Source organism: Typopeltis vanoorti, chromosome 19 (assembly GCF_054136105.1).
Source record: "Typopeltis vanoorti isolate ZY-2024b chromosome 19, IOZ_Tvanoo_1.0, whole genome shotgun sequence".
NCBI classification, from domain to species: Eukaryota; Metazoa; Arthropoda; class Arachnida; order Uropygi; family Thelyphonidae; genus Typopeltis; species Typopeltis vanoorti.
In genome coordinates, this window is record NC_143567.1 from 72,322,957 (window position 1) to 72,337,838 (window position 14,882).

General features: G+C 33.7%; 1 protein-coding gene across 1 annotated transcript in view; it reads left to right on the plus strand.

Moving 5' to 3' along the window:
* The window catches only part of LOC150096239 (midasin), a 1,081,806-nt gene that overhangs the window by 904,775 nt on the left and 162,149 nt on the right, over positions 1-14,882 (plus strand). Inside the window, exon 74 of the mRNA XM_090409469.1 lies at positions 1,747-1,888. Within this exon, the coding sequence (XP_090265595.1) occupies positions 1,747-1,888 (142 nt within the window). The remainder of the gene's footprint in view (positions 1-1,746; positions 1,889-14,882) is intronic.

The window sequence follows — 14,882 nt, forward strand, 5'->3', positions numbered from 1 at the left end:
GTAAAAAATAAAAATGAGTTATTTCACTAGTTCCTTATGTTTTATGGGAGGGTTTCCCAAAGTGTGGTATATGTGGTATATGTAGGGATATGGAATGGTAAAGGTCTTCAGTGGATACAAGCCACTTTTTTTTTCTTTTATATTTTTGTTGCTGTTTTGTCACGGATAAGTGCTGATCTATTCTATAATTATTTTTTTAATAACCAAGAATCTAAATGAAGTTGTAAAACAATATTAATTTTAAATATTTAATTAATCCGAGTATATCTCTTTTACATTCCTTAGACTCTTTTATTATAAAACAGTTTATAATTATTTAAGTTAAGGGATATTACATCCCATATTGTTTCTTAGCCGAATATAGAAACTATATAAAGTTTGGCGATTCCAAGCGTAAGCAAATACCTGACCCATTTGGTAGTGCAAACTGAGGCAACTCATAGTAAGGGTGGAGCAAGCTCCGATCACTATTCTTGGTATTTACCCATAATGTGAACTTGGCTCCTAGGAGCTGTATTACTGTTCTACATTATGAGAGGTCACTACCCAGGCTGGTTTCAACCTTTATTGAGGTCTCATCAGTGAGTAGGTAGACCTAGTTAATACCAAGTTTGTAGCGAACAGAACTTACATCCCTTCTATGAGAAATGCCAAGAAGGTGTCCTAATAAATTACTAATTATATGAAGAGCCAAATGCTTCAATTCGGCGACATGAACTTCTCATAGAAGGGATGTAAGTTCTGTTCTCTACAAACTTGGTATTAACTAGGTCTACCTACTCACTGACGAGACCTCAATAAAGGTTGAAACCGGGTCTGGGTAGTGACCTTCTCTCATAATGTAGAACAGTAATACAGCTCCTAGGAGCTAAGTTCACATTATGGGTAAATACCAAGAATAGTGATCGGATCTTGCTCCACCCTTACTATGAGCTGCCTCAGTTTGCACTACCAAATGGGTCGGGTGTTGCACTATCCAGGTATTTGCTTATGCTTGGAATTGCCGAACTTTATATAGTGTCTATATTTGGCATGAAACTCTTTGAGTTTCTTATCCGGCTAAGAAACAATATGGGATGTAATATCCCTTAACTTAAATAAGTTAATTTCACCGAATTGAAGCCTTTGGCTCTTCATATAATTAGTAGTTTATAATTATTTCTGTTTGAATGAATTATTATAACTTCCACCACATTGCGTTTCCTAAGAAGAGAAGTTTGGGGTGGGGGGGGGTAATGCTAGTGTTTTAAAAGTGGAACATGGATACTGAAATTTGGGAAAGCATTGCTTTATAGCATACATCATCATTAATATAGTGAAAAATATAGGAGCAGGACAATTCCTGAAGCATTAACTGACATCAATGAAATCATTTTTAAATTGATAATTCACATCACATGGAGATGTCACTTGATCTATGCTATGTAACATCCATTGTGACCTACTTCCCTTAATTTCAGCTTTTTTTATGTAGGCTGACCAAAGCTGGTTTAGGATAAGACCTTAATTTTTATTGCACTGCATTGGATAGTGTGATTTTGGAGGCTTCTTTAAATTTTTGAATATAGTTGTTAATTTTAATACATGACATTCTTCAGTTCACATGTTACCTGATGTGTTTCTTTGTAGTATGATAAACCCTCTTGAAACATTTTGAAATGCAATAACAACATTATAATGCTTAGAATTGTAGATTTTGTAGGTAAAAATACCATTATGAAAAATGACATTGTAATTTTTATATAGGAAATGGCTGACATTTATGTGGGTGAAGAAAGCATTATTAATAGAGTGCCAAAATTATTTAGAAAAATGAGAACTATTTGTTCAGAAATAATTACCTTTACTCCACTTGCAAATCATGTTATCATCCTAAACGAGTTTACTGGTAAGTAGTTATGTTTTGTGAAGTTAAATCCAGTTTTTTAAACTAAATAACATAATTTAGGGAAATCAGAATACTATAAATGCATTACATTAAATTAAATCATAATTTGTTATTATAATAGTTTTTTGTGATGTTATTAATTAGTAGTGGCACCACTACCATTTCGTTGAATCAGATATTGTAATCTAATGTAACATGATATGAATATCAGCAATCATCATAATGCTAATTATGGGTATAGATCATATTGGTCTGTTCTGGTCTCATTATCCATCCAAGTTTTTTTGTTGGTTTGTAGGTCTACCCTGCCTTCTCTTTCCAGTTGGTTTATATTTTAGTATTGTTTAGGATATCAGGTGTTGGCATTCGGTTTACATGTTCTATCCATTTTTGTTTATAATTGTTTAGTTTTTCTTCTATTGATTTAATTTTAGTTCTTTTAAAATATCTTCATTCCTTTCTTGATCTAATAATGTGTATTTTGCAGTTCTTCTCATAAATCTCATTTCATTTGTTTTTATTTGTTTATTGCCCAAATTTCACTGCCATATAATAATGTGGGCACTGATCAAGTGTTGTATATTTTCAAGCATCTTTCTTTTTGTACTATATTTGGATTTGAGTGTTCTATTTATCAGGCCTATAATCTGTAAAAATTTTGAAGTTTTTAATTTGTCTTTTTCTCCTTCATATGATATATCACATCCAAGATGTATTTATCTGTTCTATTATTTTATTATTAATAACTATTTTACTTCTAACTGGAGTTTGTCCACAAAATCCTTTGAGCTTTTATCTATGGAAATTTTTATATAGGTTTTAGTTTTTATCTATGGAAATTTTCATTCCAAACTGTTCTACTATAACATCTATTATATATTGCTCTTTGTAAATTGTCTTCTATATCTGATATTATTACCTGATCATCTGCAAATAATATCGTATTTATTTTCTTATTCCAGGAAATTTCTACACCTGGATTGTTTAAGTATAACTGGTAATTAGTTTACGGAATTAACAACGCAAATGAAGTATATTAATTAAAGGTAACTTTAATGACTCACCTCTATATTTCGGCAACGTCACATTGCCATCTTCAGGAACATAAAGATATGGTATGTGCACGCAGGCACTAACACAAAGCAAATGAGGAAGAAAGCAAGAAACTAATATTGTTCCTAAAGTCCTAGTGGTGCCCTCTTGCGGGCTAATTTGGTAGTCTTGGCTGTTGGGCTGATGTTCTCATAATGTAAGTCTCACAAATTTGGGGTAGTTTCATGCACCCAAATTTGTTGAGGTTAGGAACGTTTTTTAGAGCTGCTGAAGATTCTTTGAATAATCTTTCATATTTAAACTTGCTGCGATGAATTATTTTTGTTTTCTTTCAACGAATTTTATGGTGGGTATCTAAGTCATGGTCTGCCAGCCCAGAACGGCTGTGCTGGTGAAACCGGATGTAGTCTTTGTGTTCTGCCTGTTTGGCCGAAGTAGGACAATTTGCAGCTGCAAGGGACCTGGTATACACCAGGTAGGTCTAGGGGAAGTGGTTGGTCTTTGGTAGAGCGGATAAGGGAAGCCAACTTTTTATATGGTCTGTAACAGGAAGTAAGGTCATATTTTTTGAGGATATTGGTTATTTTCTCAGAGGTGCCCTGGATGTAGGGGATGGTGATAGACTTGGTGTAATCTTTATTGTGGAGGGGGGGAGGGGGGTTGTGGTTTACTGGTTTTAGTATTTTTTGGATTTTTTTGGGGTTATAGCCATTGGCTAAGAAAGTGTTGAGGATGTGGTTTAGTATAGAAAACCTCACACTCCAACACACTGACATAATGGTCAGTTTTGACGTCTCCTGCCTATTCACTAATGTCCCACTCAAAGAAACCCTTGAGCTCATCCAAGCCAAGTTTCCTCCCGATATCTCAGCACTATTTCAGTTCACAATGAACTCAGGCTATTTCGTTTGGCAAGGAAAGTTCTACAAACAGATAGAGGGGACAGCCATGGGTTCACCACTTTCCCCACCCTTGGCCAATTTCTTTATGGAGACATTTGAAGAGAAAGCCTTAAACTCCGCCCCACAAAAACCCACTATTTGGCTTCGTTATGTGGATGATGTGTTTGCTATTTGGCCACATGGCTCAGACACACTCCACTCCTTCCTAACACACTTAAACAACCAACACCCCAGAGTCCAGTTCACCTTAGAAAAAGAGAAAAACAACACCCTCCCCTTCCTAGACACTTTAATCACCCGCCAGCTTGATGGATCTTTGGTTTTCTCTGTTTACAGAAAACCCACCCATACTGGCCGATACATTCACCAGCAATCCCACCACCCTCCCTCACAACAATATGGGGTTATAAAAACACTATATAACAGAGCAAAATTAATCTGCTCAGATGACAAGGCCCTGACTACTGAACTAAACCACATCCTCAACACTTTCTTAGCCAATGGCTATAACCCCAAAAAAATCCAAAAAATACTAAAACCAGTAAACCACAACCCCCCTCCACAATAAAGATTACACCAAGTCTATCACCATCCCTACATCCAGGGCACCTCTGAAAAAATAACCAATATCCTCAAAAAATATGACCTTACTTCCTGTTACAGACCATATAAAAAGTTGGCTTCCCTTATCCGCTCTACCAAAGACCACCCACTTCCCCTAGACCTACCTGGTGTATACCAGGTCCCTTGCAGCTGCAAATTGTCCTACCTCGGCCAAACAGGCAGAACAACTAATATTAGGATTTCAGAACACAAAGACTACATCCGGTTTCACCAGTACAGCCGCTCTGGGCTGGCAGACCATGCCTTAGATTACCCACCATAAAATTCGTTGGAAGAAAACAAAAATAATTCATCGCAGCAAGTTTAAATACGAAAGATTATTCAAAGAATCTTCAGCAGCTCTAAAAAACGTTCCTAACCTCAACAAATTTGGGTGCATGAAACTACCCCAAATTTGGGAGACTCACATTATGAGAACTTCAGCCCAACAGCCAAGACTAACAAATTAGCCCGCAAGAGGGCACCATTAGGACTTTAGGAACAATATTAGTTTCTTGCTTTCTTCCTCATTTGCTTTGTGTTAGTGCCTGCGTGCACATACCATATCTTTATGTTCCTGAAGATGGCAATGTGACGTTGCCGAAATATAGAAGTGATTCATTAAAGTTACCTTTAATTAATATACTTCATTTGCGTTGTTAATTCCGTAAACTAATTACCAGTTATGTCTAACCAACGTATAAGCCTTGCTACTGGATTGTTTAAGGTGTTCCACTAAATTAATAATTCATTAATATAATTATTGAAAAGTGTTGGAGACAGAGGGCATCTCCCTGTCTTACTCCTTGATTTATAGATTGTTTTGCAGACATTTTTTCATTTATTTTTATTTCATTATCTTTGTATATATTCAATATTGCATGTAGTAAAATATCAGGTATTATTCTTCGTAATATATATCAAACAGTATATATCTTTTTACTTTGTCAAATGCTTTTTTGTAATCTATAAACAAAAGATGAGTTTTTAAATTAAATTCTCTTATTTTCTCTGTAAATAGTTTTAAACAGAAAGTTGCATCCATTGTAGAGGGTCCTTTTCTAAATCCATTTTGACATTCTAATAATATTTTTTCACTGTATATTTTGAATTTTTCATTAAGTATTCTACTGTATTTTGTAGCATGTATTCAATAAACTAATACCTCTGTAATTAGCGTGTTTTGTTTTATCCCCTTTTTTAAATATAGGTATTACTATACTTGTATTTTATTCTATTGGTATTTGTCCATTTGTATATATTTTATTTAAATTTTTTAATAATCTTTGATGAAATTTTTTTTCCAGCAAATTATACAGTTCAGAGTTTATCTCATGTTCTTCTACTGATTTGGCATTTTATATTTTACTTGGGTTGTCCTTTAATTCTTTCATTATTATTATATCATTTAAAGTACGGTCATACCCCGAAGTTACGCAGTAGGTGGGACCAACAAAAAGCACGTAAGTCGAATTCATGTAACTCGGGTATAATTTTGCATACAAACATACAAAATATTAGTTAATTGGGACCAAAAGTTTACAAAAACACCTATATTTTTTAAGAAATATAATCATAATTGTAGTTTTCGTACATAAAAAAAAAAAGAAAGTTATTTCGATGTCAATGGTTTCATAAAATCTAATAGATTCGTCTGATGGCATAATGTCTTTTTCTTGTCATGCAAAATTTCTTCATAGCAAGCTAATGATTTTTTATTCCTTACCTTGTGGCTACAATTCGTTCCTCGTTAGAATCTATGTCCTCCAAAATCTGTAAACCTTTCTCTTATGATTGTTCTTACAGTGGATTCCTGTAGATCAAACTTCTTTGCTAGCTCACAAATTTTCATTCTGCCTTCAAAATCCTTAATAATGTTGAGTTAATATAATAATTAATTAAATTAAATTAATTAAATTAATTTTATTAATAATTGATAAAATTAATTTTATTAAATTAAATTAACCTTAATCCAAAGTTAATGTTTTTCTTTTCTTGCTAGCTGTAGAAGAATCGGACTTGCTTCCTTTCGATGACATTATTATTTTTTATGTGATAAAACTTTTATCAAGAACATAACATTAAACATTCGCAAGGTTTGTAAACTATAAAAATCGTGTATAAATGGAGACTATCCGAAACACGTCAGTGCTTGTTCACAGCATGTGCGAAACTGGCGAATGCTGCTGGTGCCGGAAAGATACGACTAGTGGTGAAGATGGACGGGAATACGTACATATATGAAACCGCGTAACTCTGGATTTGCGTAAGTCAGGGTATGACTGGTGTAATTTTTTTTTTATGTTAGTATTATCTGTCCAAAGATCATCATCATGCATATCAATGATTTAGGCCTAGCTTGGCCTGTTCAGGCTTTAGAACTCATCGTTGAATCTTTTAAGAGGACGTCCTGGTTTTCTTTTTCCTAATAATAAATTTAGTTTAAGCCTTTATCCAAGTGTGAGCAAACAAAGTTTGCACCTGAAAGTATCTTCAGGACTGGGGTAAGTACACCGGGCAACTCCTTGCAAAGGTGGAGCAAGCTTACATCACTCCTATCTCAGTATCTCCTAATGCAAAACACATCTCCTTGCAGATATGTATAATGTTATGCGTTAAGGGAAGAGCCACTACCCAGACTAGTTTCGACCTTTATTGAGGTCTCTTCAGTGGGAGCCAGGCCCAGATGTGGAGATACCAGGCAGAAGCAATAGCAAGGTCATCTCTACCTATAGGAGTTGCCAAAAGGTGTGCCACTTTTTTTTTTTTTAATAAATTACTCTGGATTTAGAGAAAGATGTTGAAAGTTTATTTTTCAGCTTGGTTAGACTAGAATAAATTTAGTTTAATCCTTTATCCAAGTGTGAGCAAACAAAGTTTGCATCTGAAAATATCTTCAAGACTAGGGTAAGGTAGTACAACACCGGGCAACTCGTTTCAAAGGTGGAGCAAGCTTACTTCACTCCTATCACAGTATCTCCCATAATGCAAAACGCATCTCCTTGCAGATATGTATAATGTTATGCAGTAAGGGAAGGGCCACTACCCAGACTAGTTTCGACCTTTATTGAGGTGGTCTCTTCAGTGGGAGCCAGGCCCCGAGGTGAAGATACCAGGCAGAAGCAATAGTGAGGTCATCTTTACCTATAGGAGTTGCCAAACGCTGTGCCACCTTTTTATTAAATTACTCTGGATTTAGAGAAAGATGTTGAAAGTTTATTTTTCACTTGGTTAGATTATAATAAATTTAGTTTAATCCTTTATCCAAGTGTGAGCAAACAAAGTTTGCACCTGAAAATATCTTCAGTACTGGGGTAAGGTAGTACAACACCGGGCTACTCGTTGCAAAGGTGGACCAAGCTAACATCACTCCTATCTCAGTATCTCCCATAATGCCAAACATATTGCTTCTGCCTGGTATCTCCTCCTCTGGGACTGGCTCCCACTGAAGAGACCTCAATAAAGGTCGAAACTAGTCTGGGTAGTGGCCAATCCCTTAATGCATAACATTATACATATCCGCAAGGAGATGTGTTTTGCATTCTGGAAGATACTGGGATAGGAGTGTTGTACTACCTTACTGGGGTAAGGTAGTACAACACCATATTCAGTCTTGAAGATACTTTCAGACACGAACTTTGTTTGCTCACACTTGGATAAAGGATTAAACTAAATTTATTATAGTCTAACCAAGTGAAAAATAAACTTTCAACATCTTTCTCTAAATCGAGAGTAATTTAATAAAAAGGTGGCACACCCTTTGGCAACTCTTATAGGTAGAGATGACCTTGCTATTGCTTCTACCTGGTATCTCCACATCTGGGTCTGTTTTAAAGTTATTACAATGGATTTCTAAGAAAATGTGAAAAATCTGTATATCTCTTGAATAGTTTGTGAACATGCATTCTGCTCCTATAGGGTCCCTATTTTGTAACAGGAGTTTAATATACTTATACCTCTATAGTTTTTAGGCTCATCTCTACTACCTTTTTTAAAGATAGGAATCATAATTGCTTTTTTCAATTCTATTGGGGGGTTACCATTTGTATAGATTTTATTTAAAAATAATAGGAGACTTTCTTTGAATCTTGTTCCTGCATATTTATGTAGTTCTGAACCTAGCTTATCTTCTCCAAGTGATTTTCCATTTCTTGTTTCTTTCAGGCTGACTTCTAATTCTTCTTTACTTATTTCCTTTTCATTTTCATTAAATGTTTGCCAGTTGTCTTTTTTAAAATATTTATTTGTCTACAATTCTGTGTAGAAATTTAGAAATTCTTCTAATTCCAATTCGGTGTTTAATTTTATGTTTTCTTTAGTATCGGCTTTTAAGTGTTTCAAAATCTTATATATATCCAAAGATCTGTAAAGTAATCTAAAAATTCTTTTATATCTATTTCACAATTTATTTGCAGTTTCTTTTATATCTGTATTCATGTGTTTTAGTATTTTATATGCATTGGGTCTTATTTTCTAGATGTGATACAAATTTTTCTCAACTTTCTCTGTGTCTCTTTCTGGTTTCTCTTTTGTTACTGCTTGTCTTTTTTTATATTCAATTTTATCTTGTTTTTTTGCTACTTAACCAAAGATGGTTTAAAAGATTAAAAGCAAGCTTTTTATTTTCAATTATTGTTTTTATTTCATTGTCCCATGTATGTAATTATTTTTATGATTTTTTTTGTGTTCCTAGACTTTCATATGCTGTTGATGCAATAATGTCTTTTATATTATTCCATTCTTTCTCAATGTCTTCATTTTCTTGTATTTTTTTCTAAGTAGTTATTATCCTCTGTTGGTATAAATTTCTTATACTCGAATCATTTAGTAGTCCTACTTTGTAATTAGATTTTGTTTCTCTAGTTTGTTTATTTTTTGTAACTAGTTTGGTGGAAACCTTAGTTATGCCTGCACTAAATAGTGATCTGTGTCAATTTCTAGCCCTCTTCTGACATTAGCATCTGGAAAGAAGTTTGCTGCTTTTTAATTGCTATAAAGTAGTCTATTATTGATTTTTGTTCTCTTGCACACCATGTATATTTTTATGTTTGTAGAATGCGTTCATTATTTTTAAATTATTATATTTATATAATGAATGAGTCATTTTCCATTTTTGTTTACTGTCAGTTCTCGAAATTTTTCTATATTATTGTTAATTTTTTTCATTCCTGTTCTGGCATTAAGATCTCCAGCTATAATTATATGGTCTGTTTTATTTAATTTCTCATGTATTCCTTGTAACTCTTTGTAAAAGTAATAATTTTCTTCTTTTCCTTCTTCAGGTGCACTCCAACAATTGTTAAATTTTCTTTGTTTAATTTTAATTGCACTTCTAATATTCTTTCATTCCAATATGTATAATGAGTTATTTTTGCTTTAATTGATCTATGGATCCAAATCATTACACCAGCTTTTACATGTATTTGTTTGACAATAGCTATCCTAGTGGTGGGGCTGCCACCTTAAGGCAACTAGACTTGGTTTTTTTTTTTTTTTTTTTTTTTTTTTTTTTTTTTTTTTTTTTTTTTTTCAAGTAGATAGAGGAAATTACAGTTTGAGAGGAAAGAAGAATAGAAGACCAGTCTACACATATGATATACCAAGTGTATATTGTAGGAAGTAAGATCAGGTTTAGCTTAAGTATCTCAGGTTTGCCATGCCTGTACTCACCAATGTGAGCCCCTGAGAAAGAATATCAGAAATCCCTTTGCATTTCAATATTCTCATTTTTTTTTTCTTTCTTTCTTTTTTTTTTTTTCTTTTTTTTTTTTTTTAATTCCCAAAAATGTATTTTTGGTCTGTTTTAAAGTTATTACAATGGATTTCTAAGAAAATGTGAAAAATCTGTATATCTCTAGAATAGTTTGTGAACATCCATTCTGCTCCTATAGGGTCCCTATTCTGGAAAAACAAGAAAGGGTCATTGAATTTCTTTTAATAGTTTCTTTTCAATGATCTCTTAACTTGGCGTTAGTAATGTGGGGTGTCACAGACACCAAAGATATAGAAAGAAATAACTGTGACACCACTACCTTACTAACGCCCGGTTAAAGAGACTAGCCAATATAAATGTGTGTGTTTGTTTTTTTCTTTCAACTTTACGATATTAAGTTGAATTAGATAGCTCCAGTTTCATTGGTCTTCTTCTCTTTTTATTTGGTTTTTATTTATAAGCTTCTTTAATTCCTTTACGAATAGACAGAAAGTAGGGTTTCTTTCCAGAAACTTGGGTTTTTAATAAATCAGTTCAAAAACATTCAGCCATAGAACTCTCATTATTTCAGACAACAATATATGTTATGGTTTAGGATCATAAGATGGCAGCAACTGTTTCCCATTTTCTCTCTTCAGTGCCGTCCATAATATCAATAAACATTAACTGAGCTGTCAGTGATGCCCATGGGTGAAAACCATTTGTCCAATAATTTCCCAAAGTTAGTTGAGGCTAAAAGAGCTCTGCTCCTGTTAGCAGAGCCTTAACTAACTTAACTAAATAAAAGGAGTAGAAGAGTTATTTGTTTATTTATAGATATCTTTATCTTTTCTCTTTGTGTTGCTTCATCTTTTCATTTAAAATAAAAATATCATTCGATTTTGATATCATCATCATCATCATCAAATTCCTGACACTTACCCTCAAGGGGTGTACAGAATATGATAGTACTACATGAAAAATTTATGTCATTAGTAACTTCCTATCTACAATTTTCCTCCAAATCAGTCTGTTACTTGTCAAGACTCCAACATTATCAGATCTTATGTTTCTATCGTCTAAGGCACTTTGTACCATATCAATCCACCTATATCTTGGTCTTCCTCTGGGTCGTTTTCCTGCCAACTTTGCAGGAAAGTTGGCAGGAAAACGTTTGGCTAATCTTTCCTCGCCCATTCTGTTTAAGATTAGCTCTGCTAATGCATTCCTGGATGCTGACAGTGTCAAGTTCTTTCCTAATATCGTTGTCTTTAATATGATACTGCCATTGATGCCATCTGTTCACACCCCTAATCTTTCTCAGGACTCTCATATCTGCTCTCTAGTCTTTGGTCAAGTGTTTTACTTCTGATCCAGCTCTCAGATCCATAATTTAAAACTGGTGTGAACACTGTCTTGTATACAGCTAATTTAGTTTTCCGACTAATTTCTCTCTTATTCCATATGAATTTATTCAATTGACTTCCTACCATACCAGCTTTGTTGATTCTGTTGTCTATTTCCATATTTGATTTACCATCTTCACTAAAAATTGTGCCTAAGTAGCTGAAATATTTTACTTGTTCAACAGGTTCTCCGTTCAAAACACAGTTGACATTTTAAACGATTCTACCTATTTTCTTTGTCTTTTTATTGCTTACCTTCATACCATATCTATCACAACAGTTATTCAATTTAGTCAGAGAATCTTGCAGACTTGTAGCAGATTTATTTAAAAGTATAACATCGTCCGCATGAAGCAAAGAGCTAACATTAACATCTCCAATTCTGATATCATGTTTAATACCACTTTCCTTCATAATGTGATCCATATAGATAATGAATAACAGAGGGGATAATGTACATCCTTGTCTCGCACCAGATTTAACATTAAACCATCTTCCTGTACTTCCTTCAATTCTAACTGCTGACTTGCAACTCAGATAAAGACTAAGTATTGCTTGATATAATGCCCCATTGACACCAACTGTCGAGTATTGAATAGCTTCTCTCTTGGCACCTTGTCATATGCCTTTTCCAGATCAAAAACTTAAATACAGATCTTTGTTATATTCCCATGCTTTCTCAGCTATTTGTCGTAAAGTGAAGATCTGATCCTGACAGCCTCTATTTGGCCTGAATCGAGCTTTGTTCTTCACCAAGCTTTTCTTCCAGAATTCTTCTCAACTGTTTCTCAAGTATACTGGCATAAATCTTGCCAGTAGGGAAATACCTCTGTAATTTTCACATTCAATTTTATTTCCCTTTTTATATATGGGTACTGTTAGAGCTCTACTCCAATCATTTGGAATTCACCCCTCTGTCCAGGCTTTCTGAACTATGCAGTGCAGCCACTGTAAAACTTTTATACCACCATACTTCAGCATTTCTGGTTGAATATCATCTACTCCTGCTGCCATTCCACATTTCAAGCCTTTGATGGCTTTTTCTACTTCAAGTATGGATATGTATTCCTGACTACATGCCTGGTCAGTGTTTTTTACTACTGTGCTATCACTGCTTGTTTCATTTAGCAATTTTTCGAAGTAATTACTCCATACTTCAAGGATATCTTTTTTCCTCCCGTTTTCATGTCACTTTTATCATCTCTAACTCCTTTTGCTGCACTGTTTCCTCCGTCATTTTTTATGTTGTCTAATTTGTGCATATTTCAGATGTTCTTAAAAAACTAATTTTTATTGTTTTATATGTATATATATATATTAGGATAACCAAGTAATGTTATAAGTTTGGTTATTTTTACTCCTAATCCCAAGTAAGCAAACAGTTAAGTTTGCGCCTGAAACGTAGTTCAAGTCTAAAGATGGTACAACACCTTTAACTACGTTTCTGGTGTAAACTTAACTGTTTGCTTACTTGGGATTAGGAGTAAAAATAACCAAGCTTATAAAATTACTTGGTTATCCTAATATACAATATCCCCAAGTTAAAAATTCATTTTCATATATATATATATTTTTTTTTATATTTTTTTTTTTAACATGTATTGGAGTTTGTACAAATTTTAGCTACTTGGGATTAGGAGTAAAAATAACCAAGCTTATAAAATTACTTGTTTATCCTTATATACAATATCCCCAAGTTAAAAATTCATTTTCATATATATATATATATATATATATATTTTTTTTTTTAACATGTAATGGAGTTTGTACAAATTTTAGCTGTTTATTATGCAATAGCCTATTACCATATGCTGCAGTTTTCTGAAATGAAATGTACTTCTTTTTCCATCTATGTCTTTTTAGATTTGTTATTAATCATCATCATCATCAAATTCCTTATTTGTACTTTCAAAGCGTGTACAGGATATTATAATATACTACGTCATTAAATTTTTTACATTATTACCATATCCTTATCAGCAATTTCCTTCAAATTAATCCTTTACTTGTCAGAATTTATGATCATTAGCATTCAAGATCGGTTTTCATACTGCTACATAAGAAGGGTGATATGAAGGTGTGCAGAACTGTAGAACTATTAGTTTAATATCTCATGCAAGCAAAATTTTATTGTAGATCATGGTAAATAGAATTAAGGCCAAATTTGAAGCAGAGATGCCTGAGGAATAAGCAGGTTTTAGGAAAGGTAAGGGCACCAGAGATCAGATCCTTGCCTTAGACAGATCATAGAAAAATATAAAGAATTTAGACTCCCTCTGGTAATTTGTTCTTAGACTACTCTAAAGCTTTTCAATGTGTTTAGCATGTGAAACTGTGGGAAGTAATGAAAATAATGGGTTTTCCTCAACACACTATCAGGTTGATAGCCAACTTGTACAGGGAGCAAGAAGCCATGGTAAGAACAGTTGTTGGATTGACTAATTGGCATCAAGTTGAAAAAGGAGTTAGGCAAGGATTCTCAAAGGAAATACAAAAACAGGGAAGCTTTTGAGAAACAAGTGTACCTTAATGGAGAATTGAGGAAGTCAGCAAGTTTGAGTACCTGGGATCTATTATTAATGTAAAGAATTGCTGTTCAGAAGAAGGTTAGGAATGGCTAAAACATCCGCCATTCCTAACCTTCTAAGCCATTCCGTTTTGGATGCAGTTGTTTTTCCAACAGCAGCTTATGGATGTGAGACTTGGAACCTAAAGAAGTCAGATAAGAAATGGCTGTTAAGGATATCATATGCTGAAAGGCATACAAATGAATGGGTGTTAGAAAAGATCAATAGAACTTTAAGACTCCTTAAGGATATGGACAAAAGAAAGTTAAAATATTTTGGACACATTGAAAGGATGGAAGGGGGACTTCTCAGAAAAGTAATAAAAGTTCAAGTTCCTGGAAAAAGAGGAAGAGGTAGATCATCAATGAGATGGATGGTGTGTGTGAAGTGACTGATCTTCAGAGAATTGAGACCTCCAGAAAAGCAAACAACAGGACTGCCTGGCAAAGACTGGTGTGGCACATCACTGAGCATCGGAGTTACCACACGACATCTGTGGATGCCCAGTGAACATATAGATAGATAGCATTCAAGGATTTGTGAGGAGAGCTCACATTTTCATGAATGTTATTGTCATTCAGCAAAATGGAGAATGTATTTGATATTTTGATTTTAATACCAAATGTATTACTTAAGTTACTCTTAGAAAATCATGTTTAATGTTGATTTCCATCATAATATGATATGGATGATGTATAACAGTGAGATAGCAGCTTTTCTGCCTAATAGCTCATTTTACATCAAATGATCTTCTATGCCTCCTTTAATTAA